Below are 20023 nucleotides of genomic sequence, written 5' to 3' on the forward strand. Positions count from 1 at the left end.
TCTTGCAGTGTCTATGGGGTGACCAGGGATCAATTTTGGGAAGATAAGGGGAGGAACGTGACCATGGAAGCAGCTCTAAGCGATGTCTGTCAGTTGGATGTATGAAGTGGCCTGGGGGTGATGCAAGCTGGGGGGCATTGGGAGCTGAGAAGTGGTCAGACAGTGATGTCTATTATCAAAAAAAGCTCTTGTGCTCATCTACTAATATATACAACAATAAATCGTTCAACAGTACTACTGGATGGAAACAATCTGTTATAAGATGCAAGTACATATCTATATAAGCCAGCCCCCTAGCACTCTGTATGCCCAGATGATGTGAAGGTAATTTATGACCATTCGTATAACCCTGTGTATCATCCAAGCTCTGAGTCTGTACAATTGCATCAATGAACATACATTACCTTCACATTATCTAGTCTGAACAATTGGGGGATGTTTGCATAGACAGACATGTGTGCTGCTTAGGAGTTATCTGTCAAATGTGATCAGGCTACAGACTCCCCCCCTCCCCCCCACTCACTATCTTGTCAGATTTTCCTGTCACCTTAACCCTTCACTGCATCTCCTAAAGAACAAATCCTTCTGAAAGTTTGCAACTTTCCACCCAAGGAGACCTTTTTTAGAAAAAAATCGGGAAATGTCTCGCTGCCTGTGATTAGCGCTGCGCTGCACAGTGAAAGCTTCCTGGCGGGCTCGGGCATGTGGAGCTGCGAACACACCTGAACCCATTCTGAATACATATCCATCTTGCAGAGAATTCACAAAAATGTCTGCTATCACACCACAACCTAAACACACCTCAAAGCAGATCATTTCCTCTACATAACTTCCTCTTTAAGCATTTCCTACTAGAAAAGCAACACTTCTATGGGCATTTATCAGGCATTCTTGAAGCTTATTCAGCACTTCATAAACACAACCAAAATACACCATAAACACATAATAAATGCCACAGGAGCGTTAATGAGCATTGCTTCATTCTTCATAATCAACACACATATGAACTAGCCCTTCTACTTCCCTGTGAAGCATAAATAGTTGATAGAGAAATATATGTATGTAAAAAACACAAAGATTTTTCAACTTGTTTTAATAAATAAAATAAGTTTCAAAAAAATCTAAACAAAGTGAAAGTCACATAATACAGGACCCTCATGCTGAGCTGTCCAGTTCATAACACGTTAGTCAGCTCTTAAGCGGTCCACAGCTTTCTTCAAGAGTTTATAAGTTTCTCTTTTTGTTGGCTCTCGGCCTCGTGAATTGTCGTCTGTTCAAATTTCACACTAGAAGGAAAGCCATTTTGATGCCAAGCCCCTTTCCGGTCACAACTACTCCCATGGTTTTCAGTGCAGCCATTATAACTAATCCTGGTGGTGCCATTCAACTCCTCATCTGCATATGTCATTGATTTGCCACTGGCAGTGCGTGTCTTAGGAGGCTGCACCCGACCAAACAAGTATTGTCGTAAGATCTTATGAAAGGTAAGGCGGAACTCACGTATACGATAGGCATAAATGAGTGGATTCACCACTGAATTGGCATGAGAAAACAGGATGGCAAAGTACATGAGTAAAACTGGAGGACGATCACAAGCCTTACAGAAGAGAGTGAAGCAGTTAATGATATGCAGGGGCAACCAGCAAATGGCAAACAAACCCACAATGATGGCTAAAGACTTGGCGGCATGGACTTCACGTTGCAGAGTCGATCTTGTGCGTTCCCCACAAGTTATTTTTAGCTCTATCTGTTTCAACTGCCGTCGTGCTGCCATAAAAATGTGCAAGTAAATGCCAAGCATGAGTAAAAGAGGCACCAAGACACAGGCAAAGAAATTGAAGTAAACCATATAATCCATTGTCACAACTTTTTCAAACAGGCACTCTACCAAAGGAGTACTACATGATGAGTTTTGAGGGTAGGGGTCCTTCTTGTGCCAGCCCAACATGGGGGTAAGGCCAATCACAAAAGACAACAGCCAGCATACTCCAATAGTCACATTGGCTCTTCGACTAGTCACAAGGCTGTTGTACCTGAAAAGAGAGAAAACAAAGAATGAAGCTAACGCAGTAGTCTTAATTAAAAACCAGATTCACTGACTGGTGGGGAATATTCTCTAAAGCAGGTGCTGCCTTCTGACCTCAAAGACAGGTGTTTAATATATTTAATTAGATGGGGTCCTTAGGATTCATTAGGATATAGTCGTTAGATGTGGCGGCTTTTCCCTTTATTTTCACCTGGTGATCCTGCCATTAACACACTTTCTGTCCCTGGGTGGCTATGCTCATTCACCTTACTTTAGCTTTGGGAGAAGCCATGGTCACCACCAAGGCTGGACTCCAAACGTGCCTGCCTTTGTTCATCAATATTACTTAAAGCAGAGCTCCATTAGTTTTTGTGTTTATTAAAAGTCAGCAGCTACAAAAACTGTAGCTGCTGACTTTTAATAAACAGATACTCACCTGTCCCACGATCCAGCAATGTGCTCACCCGAGCCCTCCCTTCTCCCTGTCTTCTCTCCCTGGTGCCCGCATCTCAATTGTGTCTCAATTGTGTCATGTTCCAGAAGAATGCAGAGCGGGAAGGAGGGAGAAAGGGGAACTACTGCTCAGATCACGATCCAAGCGAAAGTGTGACCAGGTACCTGTCACAACCAGGTACCCATTCCTCTCCAAAAAAAATGACATGCCTAATGTGTGAGGGGAGGAGTACTTAAAGCGGAACTTCCCTTTTGGATGGAGCTCCATGTGACAGACCTAGCCGGGACAGAGGCTGTTGGAGAGGACTGAATGCAAGCCTCGTGCCTTTTGATTATGGGCCCTGGATTTTCCAAAACTCTTTGTGAGGTGAATTAGAAATCCAGTCTGAACTGTACTAATCGGACTCAGTCGTGTATATATGTATATATTGTATGTTGTTTGATTCTGTTGGGGACTCCTTGCTGTGGGCATTTGGGATTTGTGTCCCTGAAGAGGGAGGGGGGATTCCTCCTGCTGATAAGACTGATTCATACTGTTGGGACACATACTGTGAGGAGATGCTGGTGTCATCAACTCCAACTACCTGTCTTGCTCTCTGCTATAATGTGTTTAATGTAAATGAATTTAGTCTGGCTTACCACAGGTTCTAAGGGTATTCCACACATTGTTGTTCTAATTAACCCTGTGTTTATGTTAATTGAATGAGCTGATCACATTGTCCTCTATACAATGTAGGAGACGGGACGACTCCTATTGGAGCTGCTGCTATTGTGAGAAAATGTCCTGTGATAATTAACTCAGTCTGGGCAAAAGGTCATGTCTCAGTCACCTAGGCTGTATAAAGGATTAGTTAATTAGCTCATGTTAATTAGGTTAATTAGGTTACATTTGTATTGTTAGAGTAATATGAGCGGGGGGGGAGAACCTCATCTTCTCCTGTATATAAGACTGTATTTTGATTCTAAATAAAGTTAGTCCTGATGTACTCCAAGACTGGTGTTGTCTAGTTCTTGGGGGTTCCTATAGCAAGATCCATTGGACTCGTGTTCCAGAACTTAGGAAGCGGTATACTGACGGAAGCACTCAAGCGGAGTGAGGGACGTTCCGTGACACTCCACTTTTAGGATTGACGGCATTAGTAGTTTACATTAGATGGTTGTGCTATCTTTTCAGCCCACAGGATGTGACACCACTGTATTTCTGGCAGGATCAACTGGTATTTTATGTATTTTCTGAAATATTTGTAGCCTGAAAAAGAAAACTAATGCAACCGCCATATCCAATGACTGATAGGTTTCAAGATGTTGTTATTTAATCATAGGTTTCAAAACTTGACAATTATAATATATGTAAAGAAATTGTCACAAAAGAGATAAAGTTTAATTACAGTAGCATGTGACTGGGGGAGCCCAAATATAAATACAGAAAAAAATAGAATTGTGAAAGCTAGGTCAAGGGAGAGACAACCTGGGAATTTTGTTGTGGAGAAATGGCAAGGTCTTGCTGTGCGTGGGATAACAGCTGGAAGACTTCTCTATTCCAGCAGAGGTGATGGTGACTAAGTCTGAGAGAATAGCAAGATCACGGACACTATAGCATCTGGCATGCAGTCACCAGGGACCAGCATAGCTCAGAAGCATAAATTACAGTGATGATTTCAGCTATGTAGTATCTGACACACAATGAGAACTTTTAAACTCTAGACAATATGCTTTCTCAATAGTTACCATAGAGGACTTGTAGAGCTGCAGTCCAGAGTTCAGTTCTTACAAAGGACTCTATCTGCATGGAGTTGTTTGTGTGGAATGTTTACATCTACTCAAACAAACCACGAATGTATTCAATCAAAATCTTGCGCTTTCCCAACAAGCACAGAAATGTTCTGCCCTTTAGCAGACCCGCAGCACTAAGCAGGGAAGTGCAATATTGTGTGTTCCAGTGCAGTGCAAATTTGCAAAAGGGTTTAGGGACTTCTTTTGTGCATTTTCCACTTGTAAGACAACCTATTGAAATCAACGGACTGCCCTACATGCTAAGTGCGGAAACGCAGGCGCACTCCATCGCGGCTACATGGTGAGAATGGAGCCTATTGTCCCTATGGTGAGCTTTTTTCAACCAGGGTTCTATAGACCTATAGGGTTCCTGCAGAGGTTGCTAGAGGTATCCTGAGCTGTGGTTGATTGACCTCCCATCTGAAGGTGTCTGTATAGTTCTGGGGCCAATGCCACTTAGTAGACCCAGCAGAACGACACCGATATTTTTAACTGTCTCTAAAGTTGGCCATACACTGATTGAAATTCGGCCTGTCTAGCAGGGGGCTCCCTCACTTGACAAAAGTCGATTGTTTAATCAATTTCTGTTGAAGGGATGTGATAGAAAATTTACCATGGATCAGCAGCTGCAGCCACTGACCATAGTGTTCTGACAGCAGCAAGTGCCACTGCCAGAATACTATTTCTCAAGCATCCTCATTTGTGTGGATAGAAGAACCTGTCCATTTTTTTTTTTGTTCAGCTGACTGGCTGAACAAAAAAAAAGTAATGTATGACAAGGGTGGAATTCTGACCACCACTGTAAGAGGAACGTTCCCACCAATCACCAGTGTAAAAAGCATTCTTTCCCTTGAGTCCTGATTATTTTTTTTTAGCTGGGGTTCCCTGAGACCTGAAAACTATTTTAAGGGTTCCTCTGGAGTAAATGAGGCTGAGAAAGGCTGCTATAGTGTGTTAGGACATTGGATTAAAGGTTTCCTGGTCATTGGATTATAAGGTTCCCTGGTCTTTGGAGTATAGGGTTCCTTGATCATTGGGTAATAAGGTTCCCTGGACATTGGATTATAAGGTTCTTTGGCCACTGGATTATAAGGTTCCCTGGACATTGGATTATAAAGTTCCCTGGTCATTGGATTATAGGGTTCCCTGGATTTAGGATTATTAGGTTCCCTGGTCAATGGATTAAAAAGCTCCCTGGACATTGGATTATAAGGTTTTCCTGGTCGATGGATTATAAAGTTCCCTGAACATTAAATTATTCGGTTCCCTGGACATTGGATTATAAGGTTCCCTGGTCATTGGATTATAAGGTTCCCTGGACATTGGATTATAAGATTCCATGGTCATTGGATTATAAGGTTCCATGGTCATTGGATTATAAAGTTCCCTGGATATTGGATTATAAGGTTCCATGGTCATTGGATTATAAGGTTCCCTGGACATTGGATTGTAAGGTTCCATGGTCATTGGATTATAAGGTTCCATGGTCATTGGATTATAAGGTTCCCTGGATATTGGATTATAAGGTTCCATGGTCATTGGATTATAAGGTTCCATGGTCATTGGACTATAAAGTTCCCTGAGGTTTCCTGGTCGATGGATTATAAGGTTCCCTGGACATTAAATTAGTAGGTTCCCTGGTCTTTGGATTAAAGGCTTCCCTGATCTCTGGATTATAAGGCTCCCTGGAGCAGGAGCCTGATGTGTTTAGATGTAAAAGTGCTGAGCCATATGTTTTCTTTGAATGCAAATTTTACATACAAATGATCCACTGTAGCCATGAATATTGCTACTTCTTTTATATACTTGAGGAATAATAGACATAATCTAATATTACTGTTGTCAATGTTTCCTTTTTACAAACCAACTGCTGCAAATAGCCCAAAAAGCAGCAAACTGGCTTCTGAAATATATGTTGTATAATGTACATATCTACCATTAGACCTGTATGTTCAATAATTGTTATTTTTTTTTTTTTTTATTTCTACATGAAATTACATCTGCCATTTAAATCTTAATGCCGGAGTGAATGAGTGTATATAAAGGGTATAGCACTTCCCGTTTAGTAAGCGCCATTGCAGGGTTGGTTACATGAAAAATGTAAAGCTTTAAATTTGTAGAATGTGACCATACAGTAGAAGGAGTTGCCATAAAAAATTCAGGTAGTTAAATAAAGGACAGTCATATGATCAGCAATGGCAGCTATAAAGGCAAATGATGTGGATCATTGGTATACATGGCTGTAAAGAGCAATAGAGGGATTTTTACTACATATCTACAAATGGAACATTTGTACTAGTTGTAGGTGTGTGTCATAAACAGTAGACGGCGGCTTGGACTTCAGAGGTATAAAACCACTATAAATTTTACGCTAGAATGTACACATGTAAACGGCTCTATATGTGAGCAAAACATCTATAAAAGATATTTTTTCCTATAGGTATTATAACTCATTTCATAATTTCTGGAAGGGTCATATTGTGCTCCTCCGCTCCTGGCAGCCAGGAAATAAGGTGATCCTAGGTCGGAGAGGAGCCAATGAAGCTGCCAGTGTCAAGAATTACTGGTTTTCTGATGCCAGCACACTCAGCTGACTAAGCAGTTTACTGTTCTATAGGAAAGGTAACATAAACGCTGAATTCCAGCCTTGCACAGTTGTACAGGCTCCTCTCCTTTACTTATAGTGTTAACTCTGATTTCACTGCACAATGTGAGCTTCTCATAGTATGCATTATAAGCTGCAGCAAGTCAGATAGAGCCTGCCTCATTTCCTGGCTGAAGAACGTCCTTCATAATCTTCTTCCCCAGCCTGACTGTCCCTAGCTAGCCTGTCCCTTTATCATCGGATTTCAGTTCTATCAATCCTGGTGCAGCATCAAATGAGGGTATTACCTAGGGTGGTCCAGCCATAAAGGCATTTTGATATCTGTGTACCATTATGAACTGCTTACACCAGGACTGAGGGCTCTTGAGCGAAGTACTTAAGCAGGGTGCTGTGTTGCTTTTAGCAAGCTATATGTACAGCACCTTGTCAGACCCTCCCACCCGTCATGATCTGCCTGCATTGCATAGAGAAGCAGAGACCCAAAGATGACATCACTGAGTCTGAAATAGGGATTGTGATGTAAACTGAAGAGTTTTATTTCAAAGTTTTTTTAGCATGGCAATGAGAGGGGGAGGGAGGAACCAAAGAAGGACAAATATACTGTAAGCAGATGAAACATCACGTTTTAAACTGAAAGGATAACTAAAAAATGTTATATATTGCAGCTTACCAGTCCTTAGATGTGGTGGCTGCGTTCATTTTTATTTTTCAGGCTAAGAACATTTTCAGCAAATACAAAAAATGCCTGTTGATCTTGCCAGATGTGTCTTTGTCACTTCCTATAAGCTGAACTGAAAGCACAAACAATGCAAAAAATGTTATCTTCCTTTTAAAAAATGACTCCCCACCCCAATACAATAGAGATGGAGAGAGGAAGACGTTTGAAGTCCAGCCTGAGTGACAACCAGGGCCGCTGATGAGGCAGTACAACTGGCCCTCCTGTACCAGGCCCAGGCCCTATTAGTACAAAAGGGGGGCCGGGGAACCCGCTGAGCTGGAGAGACGGCTGTAACGCCTTATAGCAGACACAATCCTCTTCTGCCTCCCCTTGCAGTGCTGCTGGCTTCTCCACCTCTTTCTCCTTACGGCTGCACTGCAGAGGGATCAGTCCTAGCATCTGGGCTGGTAAATATGACATATTTAACAGCCCCTTTCCGAGTTCTCCATCATGAAGATACCTCTATGTGTCCCCGACCCCCTGCTGTCCGGACCCCCCGTGTGCCTCCCCCAGCACTGGCGGCTTCCCTCCTCTTCTGCCGGCAGCTTCTGTGGACACATAGGGGTATCTTCAGGATGAAGAACTCAGAAAGGGGCTGTTAAATATGTCATATATACCGGCCCCTTCCTCTCCTGAATGAACACAGTGAGTGATCAGTACTTGTGTTCACTATGCTTCAGTTTGTGAATGAACAGGAAGCCCCAGAGTGCTTCCTATTCATTCATTTGTGCAGCTGAGGCTGCAAAGAAAGGTACTTGATGAACCTATGACCTCAGTCTCAAATGTGAGACATCAAGGATCTGTTTAGACTCTTGATTTTTCACCAAAGCCCCCCCTCCCCCCCCAACGGGGCAGTTAAAAAAATGTTAACTAAATAAATGAATAAAAAAAAATCTAAACTACATAAAAAAAAAATAATTAAGGACTCACATGCACTTTGCTCTCTGCCATGGCTGCTAAGCATAGCATCATGGCCATGGTATGTATACACCCCTAGGCATTGCCTCTGTTCTGTTGCTACAGGGTTAGCAGTTGGTGGGTGGTAAGAGTTCAGCTCAACCATGGGGTTTTACTGCCACCCAACCTCTTGTGTAATGAACCCTAAGGACTCATTTACACGGGTACTCTAGCCATGTCAATGAGTGTACTGTTCATGCGGCTAGAGTTCTAAGACTCCTTTCACACTAATGCAGTTTTCAGCCGTTCTAACTCTAAAAATAGCGCCTGAAAACTGCCTCTCAAGCCACCCCAGTGTGAAAGCCCCAGTGCTTTCACACCAGGGTGGTGCGCTTGCAGGACAGGGAAAAAAGTCCTGCAAGCAGCATCTATGGGACGGTGTGGGAGCGCTGTATACACCACTCCCACACCGCCCCTGCCCATTGGAATAAATGGGCACCGTTTCCGAAGCGTCTGAAAAGCGCTTCTGAAGTGCTGCACCATGGGTGTTTTTAACCTCTTTTTAACCCCTTCTTGGGGCTTAAAATTGGCCCGCTACTGCCCAAAAAGCGGTGCCAACGCGCCACTAAGACAGCGGTAAAGCGCCGCTAAAACGAGTGGTGCTTAACCGCTAGAGCCGGCACCGCCCCAGCATGAAAGCAGCCTAATGCCGTGTACACACGAGCGGAATGTCTGACAGAAAAAGTCCGACAGAATCTTTTCATCGTCTATTCCGATCGTGTGTGTGCCTCATCGGACTTTTTTCGAAAATACTGATGGACCTAGAAATAGAACAATTTCTAAATATTTCCGACGGAACCAATTCCTATAGGGAAAACCGCTCGTCTGTATGCTGTTCCGTCGGACCAAAAACGACGCATGCTCTGAAGCAAGTATGAGACGGAAGCTATTGGCTACTGGCTATTGAACTTCCTTTTTCTAGTCCCGTCGTACGTGCTGTACGTCACAGCGTTCTGGACGATCGGACTTTGGTGTGATCGTGTGTAGGCAAGACAGTTTCAGAAGAACTCCGTCGGAAAAACCTTCAGAGTTTATTCCGACGGGAAAACCGGTCGTGTGTACAGGGCATTAGGGAATGCAGCGGCTGTATGAACACAGCCACAGGCCTCAATTTGTCCGGTGTGCGGGTGCGGGCGAGTGGCCCTGAATGTACACTTTGTTTGGGACTGTACACCTGCACCCACATACCTGTCAAATTAGGACCTGTCAGCTGTGTTTATATTGCTGCTGTGTCCCTGTAGGGTAACATAGGTTGCCTGCACACAGCTCCAAGCGGCTCCAGCCACATAAACAAACCACTGATTTACACTGTACATGTACAGGCCACAATGCGCATGTGAATGAGCTGCAATTTCTCATGCACACACAGAGCTTTAGCGGGAATTTTGTTGTTTGTGTCCACAAATAATAATTTTAGTTTATTTTTACCGAAAATAGCGATCCTGCCAGGTAGGCTGTACGTGGCCCTGTGATTTCTAACAGCAGCCCTGGTGACAACCACGGCTGTCTCTTAACATTCAGTGGAGTGAGCACACATATCCACCTTAGGACAAGAAGTGTGGGGGGGGAAACAAAGTGAAAAATACCTGAAAAAAAAAGAAAACATGCCACCACAACTAACGAATGGTGCTCTGCAGTATAGAAAACTTTTATTTATTTTTGGGTTTAGATATGCTTTAATGGGAACAGTCAAAAAAATGTCCTTTTTTTGAATAAAATGGGCACGATTTAGGGCATATGACACATTTTTGTTACTGTATGTGTCCCCACTAGAGTTCATACCACTCACTTTCTCTATCAGTGACAGAGAAGGAAGTGAGAATCTTTCCAAGGTGAAGGGAAAACCCCTCTCTGACAGCTGTCACATGGAACAGGTGCCTTCACTGGGAGTTTTCCCTTCACCTGTTTTCCAGATGATACCTATTACTAAACAGACTTTCCATTACTTTTTGCCCAATGACAACCATAAAGATGGATTGTGAGTTACTGCTAAATTTACACCTTTACTTTTATTGTTCGTAGTTTTGTAAATCTAGATAAATCTACATGCAATAGAATATACAGAAATTTTCTTTACTCATTTAATTAGAACTTCAAATGTTTCCGCAGAGGTTTACAGAGCCATTCATATAAACATTTGATAACATTGTAAAGTGCTGCGCAAACTGTTGGCGCTATATAAATCCTGTATAATAATAATAATAATATCAAAGAACTCCTGATCTGCCTCTATACCCCAAGCATGCATAAAATGCCCCAAAAAAGTACATAAAATAGGGGCCCATTTTGAGTTGCAGACTATTAGGGCTCATGCACACAGCCGTACAGAGTGCAAGGCCTGCGTAATTACTCTCCCAGGAACCGCAGTCGCTGCATAGAGTTGACCATTGCAAAGCATTAGATGGCCATTGAGAGGCATTTGTATGCCAGGGGGAACAGGGTTTTTTGCACAAAGCATCCATGCAGACTTACAGTGCCTTGAAAAATTATTCATACTCCTTGACATTTTCCACATTTTGTCATGTTACAACCAAAAACGTAAATGAATATCATTGGGATTTTATGTGAAAGAGCAACACAAAGTGGCACATAATTGTGATGTGGAAGGAAAAATTATAAATGGTTTTCAATTTTTTTTACAAATAAATATCTGAAAAGTGTGGCAGGCATTCAGCCCCCCTGAGTCAATACTTTGTAGAACCACCTTTCACTGCAATTACAGCAGCAAGTCTTTTTGGGGATGTCTCTACCAGCTTTGCACACCTAGAGAGTGACATTTTTACCCATTCTTCTTTGCAAAATAGCTTAAGCTCTGTCAGATTGGATGGAGAGCGTCTGTGAACAGCAATTTTCAAGTCTTGCCACAGCTTCTCAATTGGATTTAGGTCTGGACTTTGACTGGCCCATTCTAACACATGAATATGCTTTGATCTAAACCATTCCATTGTAGCTCTGGCTGTATGTTTAGGGTCATTGTCCTGCTGGAAGGTGAACCTCAGCCCCAGTCTCAAGTCTTTTGCACATTCTAATACCGTGTACACACGAGCTGACTTTTCTATAGCAAAGGTCCGACGGAACAAATCCGCCGGACAATTTGATCGTGTGTGGGCTTCATCGGACCTTTGCTGTTGAAAAATCAGACGGACTTTAGATTTAGAAATCTTTCCGACGGACTCGAGTCTGGTCGAAAAATCCGTTCGTCTGTATGCTAGTCCAACGGACAAAAAGCGACGCAAGGGCAGCTATTGGCTACTGGCTATGAACTTCCTTATTCTAGTCCCTTCGTACGTCATCACGTTCAAAACAACGGACTTTTGAACGGAATTTAGTCCGTTCGGGGGTGAGTAAGCCCGGTTGTTCGAAAGTCCATAGTAACTCTGTTGAAAGTCCGTCGGAAAGACCATCAGACCTTTGATGCTGAAAAGTCTGCTCGTGTGTACACGGCATAACAGGTTTTCTTCTTAAGGCCCATACACACGATCTGACTTTTTGACAACAAACATGAAAATTAGCTGTTTTAAGGCAACATCCGACCGTGTGTACGCTCCATCGGACAAACTTTTTCGGTTTTCATCAGACAAATGTTAGCTGTGCAAACAGACAAACTTGGCGGCAACAAAAGTCCGACGTCGGCAAGTCCGGATTTTAGTACAAAGTACAAACACGCATGCTCAGAACCAATGCAAAAGATTAGACAACAATACAGAAGTTGATCAAATGGTGGCGCCGGAGAATTGAACATTCTCTTTTGAAATGTCGTCAGTACGTTGAAACGTCACTGCGTTTGTGTTTTTTATACCTAAAAAGTCCTGCCGTGTGTATGCTTAACAAGTTCACGCCCAATGCCCTTTGTACAGAAATCCAAGGGAAATTTTGTATAAAGTCCGATCATGTGTGTAAGGCTTAAGATAGCCCTGTATTTGGCTCCATCCATCAACACTGACCAGCTTTCCCGTCCCTGCTGAAGAAAATGGTGTGTTCAGGGTGATGTGCAGTGTTAGTTTTCCACCACACATAATGTTTTGCTTTTAGGCCAAAAAGTTAAATTTTGGTCTCATCTGACCAGAGCACCTTCTTCCACATGTTTGCTGTGTCCCCCACATGGCTTCTCACAAACTGCAAACTGGACTTCTTATGGCTTTCTTTCAACAATGGCTTTCTTCTTGCCACTCTTCCATAAAGGCCAGATTTGTGGAGTGCACGACTAATGCCCCGTACACGCGATCGGACTTTCTGACAACAAAACCGTGGATTTTTGTTCGAAAGATGTTGGCTCCAACTTGTCTTGCATGCATACGATCACACAAATGTTGGCCAACAATTACGGACGTAGTGACGTACAAGACGTACGTGATTTCTCCATTACGAACGCTAGTTTTACAAGACCGAGCGCTTCCGGCTCATTGATTCCGAGCATGCGTGGACTTTTGTCCGACGGACTTGTGTACACACGAACAGAAAGTCCAACAACAAACATTTGTTGGCGGAAAATTTGAGAACCTGCTAGCCAATATTTGCTGGCGGAAAGTCCGACAACAAATGTTCGATGGAGCATACACACAGTCGGACTTTCCGCCAACAAGCTCAGATCCAACATTTGTTGTCGGAAAATCGTGTGTACAGGGCATATTAGTCATACTGTGGACAGATTCTCCCACCTGAGCTGTGGATCTCTGCAGCTCCCTCAGGGTTACCATGGGTCGCTTAGCTTCTTTTCTAATTAATGCTCTCCTTGCCCGGCCTGTAAGTTTAGGTGGACGGTCATGTCTTGGTAGGTTTGCAGTTGTGCCATACTCTTTCCATTTTTGGATGATGGATTGAACAGTGCTCTGTGAGATGTTCAAAGCTTGGGATATTTTCTTATAACCTAACCCTGCTTTAAACTTCTCCACAACTTTATCCCTGACCTGTCTGGTGTGTTCTTTGGGCTTCATGATGCTGTTTGTTCACTAAGGTTCTCTAACAAACCTCTGAGGGCTTCACAAAACAGCTGAATTTATACTGAGATTAAATTATACACAGGTGGACTCTATTTACTAATTTGGTGACTCCTGAAGGCAATTGATTCCACTAGATTTTAGTCAGGGGGGTATCAGAGTAAAGGGGGCTGAATACAAATGCGCGCCACACTTTTCAGATATTTATTTGTAAAAAATTTGAAAACCATTTATCATTTTCCTTCCACTTCACAATTATGTGCCACGTTGTCTTGGTCTATCACATAAAATCCCAATAAAATACATTTACCTTTTTGGTTGTAGCATGACAAAATGTGGAAAATTTCAAGGGGTATGAATAATTTTTCCAGGCACTGTATGCTCCAAACGCAGATAGTGTGCATTCGGCTCATATGTCTGTGTGAGTGATTTATGCAAGCCTCGCTACACAGCTGTGTACAGTCGCATCTTCTAATGCATCTCAATGGTCAGCAGTTTGCACCAGCTGCAGATCCCTGAATAGTAAATACGCAGACTCTGCATACTGTGCATAAAGTCTTCACTTATCAGATTGTTTTATTCCTTTTTTGTTTTTTGATTGCAGAAGACAAGGACACCCACACATTAAAGTAAAACATACAAACTCCAAGCAGATAGTGTATTTGAAGTATATGGTACCTGAAGACCCAGCATTGCATAGCACGATGGATGATGTAAATAAAAAGAACCAATATCAAGTTCAGAAACGTTTTATGTGGTTGGTATTTTTACGGCAAATACAACTATGCATGTACTAGTATATGTATTTATTCTAGATACCGTAATAAAGGTGAATAGAAATATTTACAGAGTGAACCGGTTAGAGAATGGATTTGTCAAATCTTATTAAATTATGACTTTTTCTAGGTAGGCTTTAATGTTAGGTTCACACTGTTGCGGGTGGTTGCTGGTGCGGGACAGTGTGTAAATCACACATGTTCCAGTACCCTCAAGCACCCGCAGCCAAAAGGCACTGCTGTTTTGCAGACACATGGGGCGCCATTAATTCTTAATGGCATGCTCACTCATCTGAAAATCGACTGCGTTTTCGGGTGCGAGAAATCACATGGTGCAAAAGTATCATGCGTTTTCTATGCGTCTGCGATTTAAAAAAGGTGCAGGACCTTTTCTCTGCCCTCGGTCACAGCTAGGAGGTGGTATACTTACATACAGTTCAATAACAGATATTATATAAATAGCACAGAAGATTTGATATTGGACAAAGGGAAGGTGTGGTAATGAGCAATAACGATTTTATATAAAGAGTAGCTATAATCTGTTGATTTGAGGGTTTACACAAGGACATTGGCAACTGAAACATGAAACAGAGATCAGTGTAAAACGTTTGCATAAACTGCATGAGGTGTTAGGGGAAGACCTGTGTTATAAAATGGATGTTTTTTTTCCCCTTCTCCACCTCTTTTGCCTTTTTCCCAGATAAATCTTCTATCTTTAGTGACAGGGAGTAGGGACTCCATTTTTGCTCTAGGAAGGGCCACCATCAGGTAACACTTACGGCACTTGGCACTAGGGCTTGCCAGTCCTGGGTGTCTAGGTTTGATTGCCACCAGGGTACTATCTGCAAAAAAACCTGGAGCTCCCAAGTTCCAAAACAATTTCCTGGAAAAAGTGTCTGTATATACTGGTATGAGCCCTCTATCCAAAACACATGCCTTGGTGTTCTACATATAGCAAATAATGTAGCAGCGAGTATTGTAGGCACTCAAAGGGCTTCCTTGTACCAGTGCACAAAAAGACATGGATGAGCGAGTTTGAGGTGGAGGAGCTTGATTCAACTCAACCCGATAGAACACCTGGAATGAATTAGAGTGGAGACTGCGAGCCAGGCCTTCTCATCCATATCAGTGCCTGACCTCACAAATGCGCTTCTGGAAGAATGGTCAAACATTCCGATAGACACACTCCTAAATCTTGTGGACAGCCTTCCCAGAAGAGTTGAAGCTGTTATATCTACAAAGGGTGGGCCAACTCAATATTAAATCCTAGGGACTAAGACTGGAATGCCATTAAAGTTCATGTGCGTGTAAAGGCAGGCGTCACAATACTTTTGGTAATATAGTTTACAGATAAACATACACACACAATTTAGCAGTGTGGACAGTACCCCAAGATATTCTAACTATTCAAATTCAGAAATGAGCATTGTTAATGTCTCATTGTCTTTTATTGGGATGTCAATAGCTGAAAAGCACCAAGTCAGCAAGAGATGCCTCAACATAACATGAAGCAATGTTATTCAGGTTCAGACCGATCAGAATGACAAAAATATGTGTAATCACTCACCTGAGTGGGATGCGGATAGCAATGTAGCGGTCACAAGCAATGGCGAGGAGGCTGAAGATGGAGCTCTGTGTCAGCACCAGAACAAAGCAGGCAATGAATAGGCAGGCATGAAAGGTGGTGCAAAATCCAGTGCTTATTGAGATAGCAAATGGGATGGCAAGGACACCCACCGCAATATCTGCCGCAGCCAAGGATACCACAAAATAATTGGTTGCGTTTTGAAGGTTACTGTTAATGTACACAGCCCAGCACACCAACACGTTGCCAAGAATGGCCAAGACGGCAATGAACACTTCTAGGACTATATAAATGATGTCCTCTGTGTATGTCTCGCTCCCCTCCTTTAACATGGTGATGATGACATGGGGTAAAAGAGTGATGGTGCCTCATTGGTCGTTGCTGCCGTAGCGTGCCCTCTAAGTGGTATATCACATGTCTTGTAAAATTCTCCCTTCATTGATTCAGGAATGGAACTCTTCACACTACTCAGGTATTCTTCCATTTAATATTCCCAAGCTGTCCATCTTCATATGTAAACTGCCTCTCAGCTCCTGCCACAGAGATAAACAATCAATGACTGCACAATGTCACCAAAATTGACCTCAACCTACAGTAAAGCTGGTCATCCCCTTTTAGACTTTTATACAAACATTCGTAGGAAAAAAATCTCACCAGTACATTCGACATTGCCAACAGAGACTTGGTGAATGTCATTCAAAAGTAGTTCAAAATTTTATTTGCTTTTAATATTCAATTTTGTAATTAATGGGATTTGACAAAAACAAAAACCACATCCACTGTTAGAATTTCCTTTGTTGAAAAATTTTTCACCCTGCTTTTTTTTTTTGTCATTATGGTCAAAAATCAATGTCAGTTTGACCTCATTCACTATTAGATAATCAAACGCACGTTCTGAACATTTTTCAAAGAAATTCTACAGGCGTACGGCCAGCTTTATATGGATTCTAACATGATTTACGTAGAAGAAATATATGAAATATTGGTCCTGATGAAGGACCAGAGATATAGATGAAGCCTTCTAATATGTACACAAGAAGATATTACACATGCAAGGCTTTGCAGTCTGGAATCTGCACAGAGTATGAGGCATTTTAGCATTGGTTTCATACTACTGGAGTTGCAGCTGCCAATTCTAGTTACTTGAAGGTATTGATTATGTGCCAGAGGTTGCATGTAGGAGCAGCGACAGAGGGCGAGAAGTGACAGACTTGTGTTTTCTGCGTTCACGATCCTGCTAGACTTGGCCAAAGTTTATCAGCTCACAGCAGGAATCAAACGCCCCCAGTTCTGTGACAGGTGCACAGCACAGATACGCTATGAGTAAGCGAGGAGCACGCACCAAAACACTTGTCTGTACACACAGCTCTGTCCCCACTGACACACCCAACCCTAACTCACCCCACATACGTATACTGAACACAAACATACATGAATGCAGATGTATTCAAAGCAACGCATTATCTTATACAAGCAACCTATTTCCATATCTAAACACAGTTTGCTCCCAGTAAGTATACCTCTCCATGGAATCCCATTGTGCATAACACTAAAAAGCCAGCCAGCCACCTACCTGCCTATATCCAGCAGAGTGTCAGTTATAATTAGGCGCTATATGTCCATACATTTGAATGCCTGGAGGACAATGCTGCCTTAGTAACGCAAGTCTCTCAACTTTAACCTTATTCCTCATTAGACGCCAACCCCTGTTTGAAACAAATTGCCAGTTTGGTAAAAGGTGAGTAGAGTAAGGTATATTTCGCCTACTTCAGCTTAGACGCCACAGAAATTAATTTCTATATTGAAGAAAACCAACATTATATATGTAATGTACACCTCCTACAACAGTCGCCACTACTAGAACATTTAGCTCATATGTCTATATTTCATTTTTGCTTGAGCAAATTCAACGCTTTTCCTTATCTAGAACATAATCTTCTACAATGCTTCATTTCTTTTTTATTATTCAGATATGGATGTATAGACCATCAACACATCATCATACTTAAAAAAAAAAAAATATATATATATATATATATATATATATATATATATATATATATATATATATATATATATATGACATATAATTATCAACTCCGTATCTATTATTCATTAAACTACAACATAATCCTTCTGCGCTAACCATGCCCATGTGACATTAGGTATCTAAGAGATTTGTTTATTTTAATCATCCTAACCTTCTTGTCTTGTCATTGTATTGTAAATGTACAGTCTCCCTTTATTTTGTAAAGCGTTGTGCAAACTGTTGGCACTATATAAATCCTGTATAATGATAATAATAATAATCATCTAGAAAGGCATTTTCTATTTTTTTAAAAAGTGTGTACCTAACCAATATTTCCAGACCCTTGTGATGGTAGTTTAGCTTTGAAATAACAAGCAGTGTCTCACCTGCTAGTTATAGCTTGCTTCTTTCCCAGACAATGTGACAGCTCCGCTCTGTAGTGATCAGTCCCATGCACTTGGCAGTTCTGTTGTCCCCTCTGCTTTGCTTTCCCCAAACTGCTGTGTGAGTGTGTATCTCCTCCTCCTCCTTTCTTCTCCCTCCCTCTCTTGGTTGACATTGTCTCTCCTACCAGTCCCGCTCACACACCTCGTTTCTCATAAATATACACACAGGCTGGGTTTCTCATTACTGTAAAGATGCATGGTTTCCTTCGAAACATATTATACTTCTCTCTAAAACTTTATTTTTACTAGCGGATGCAGACGAGCACTCTGATTAGCAGATTGACACTTCCTTTTTATCAGACAGTCATACACCAAACTGAGTAATGCATAAGGAAATGTGTTATAAAAAAATATAAAGATATGAAAACAAAACCACAACAATAAAAACCTTTGCGCTACCAAAAAACATCCAAGTATGTAAAACTATCTGTGCAAATTTAAATATATACAGTGGGGACGGAAAGTATTCAGACCCCCTTAAATTTTTCACTCTTTGTTATATTGCAGCCATTTGCTGGAATCATTTAAGTTCATTTTTTTTCCTCATTAATGTACCCCATATTGACAGAAAAAAACAGAATTGTTGACATTTTTGCAGATTTATTAAAAAAGAAAAACTGAAATATCACATGGTCCTAAGTATTCAGACCCTTTGCTCAGTATTTAGTAGAAGCACCCTTTTGATCTAATACAGCCATGAGTCTTTTTTGGGAAAGATGCAACAAGTTTTTCACACCTGGATTTGGGGATCCTCTGCCATTCCTCCTTGCAGATCCTCTCCAGTTCTGTCAGGTTGGATGGTAAACGTTGGTGGACAGCCATTTTTAGGTCTCTCCAGAGATGCTCAATTGGGTTTAAGTCAGGGCTCTGGCTGGACCATTCAAGAACAGCCATAAAGTTGTTGTGAAGCCACTCCTTTGTTATTTTAGCTGTGTGCTTAGGGTCATTGTCTTGTTGGAAGGTAAACCTTCGGCCCAGTCTGAGGTCCTGAGTACTCTGGAGAAGGTTTTCGTCCAGGATATCCCTGTACTTGGCCGGATTCATCTTTCCCTCGATTGCAACCAGTCGTCCTGTCCCTGCAGCTAAAAACACCCCCACAGCATGATGCTGACACCACCATGCTTCACTGCTGGGACTGTATTGGACAGGTAAGGTGCAGTGCCTGGTTTTCTCCACACATACCGCTTAGAATTAAGGCCAAAAAGTTCTATCTTGGTCTCATCAGACCAAGGAATCTTATTTCTCACCATCTTGGAGTCCTTCAGGTGTTTTTTTAGCAAATTCCATGCAGGCTTTCATGTGTCTTGCACTGAGGAGAAGCTTCCGTCGGGCCACTCTGCCATAATGCCCCAACTGGTGGAGGATCCCCGATAGCTCAGTTTGGCCGGACGGCCAGCTCTAGGAAGGGTTCTGGTCGTCCCAAACGTCTTCCATTTAAGGACTATGGAGGCCACTGTGCTCTTAGGAACCTTAAGTGCAGCAGAAATTTTTTTGTAACCTTGGCCAGATCTGTGCCTTGCCACAATTCTGTCTCTAAGCTCTTCAGGCAGTTCCTTTGACCTCATGATTCTCATTTGCTCTGACATGCACTGTGAGCTGTAAGGTCTTATATAGACAGGTGTGCGGCTTTCCTAATCAAGTCCAATCAGTATAATCAAACACAGCTGGACTCAAATGAAGGTGTAGAATCATCTCAAGGACGACCAGAAGAAATGGAC

General features: G+C 42.1%; 1 protein-coding gene across 3 annotated transcripts; it reads right to left on the reverse strand.

The window, feature by feature from the left end:
* Positions 1-1076: 1076 nt before the first annotated feature.
* On the reverse strand, positions 1077-18501 carry ADORA2A (adenosine A2a receptor). 3 transcript variants are annotated; one of them, XM_073629235.1, is made up of 3 exons: positions 18246-18501; positions 15813-16363; positions 1077-2033 (listed from the first exon to the last, which is right to left on the reverse strand). In XM_073629235.1, exons 2-3 carry the CDS (start codon positions 16160-16162, stop codon positions 1217-1219), a joined length of 1167 nt encoding a protein of 388 aa, XP_073485336.1. In that variant the 5' UTR covers positions 16163-16363; positions 18246-18501; the 3' UTR covers positions 1077-1216. The 3 variants fall into 3 exon arrangements, with proteins under 3 accessions (XP_073485336.1, XP_073485337.1, XP_073485338.1); XM_073629236.1 differs by lacking the exon at positions 18246-18501 and adding an exon at positions 17404-17555; XM_073629237.1 differs by lacking the exon at positions 18246-18501 and adding an exon at positions 7528-7648 and having other exon boundaries at positions 15813-15949.
* Between the last annotated feature and the right edge of the window lie 1522 nt (positions 18502-20023).

Source organism: Aquarana catesbeiana, linkage group LG01 (assembly GCF_042186555.1).
Source record: "Aquarana catesbeiana isolate 2022-GZ linkage group LG01, ASM4218655v1, whole genome shotgun sequence".
Classification (NCBI taxonomy): domain Eukaryota; kingdom Metazoa; phylum Chordata; class Amphibia; order Anura; family Ranidae; genus Aquarana; species Aquarana catesbeiana.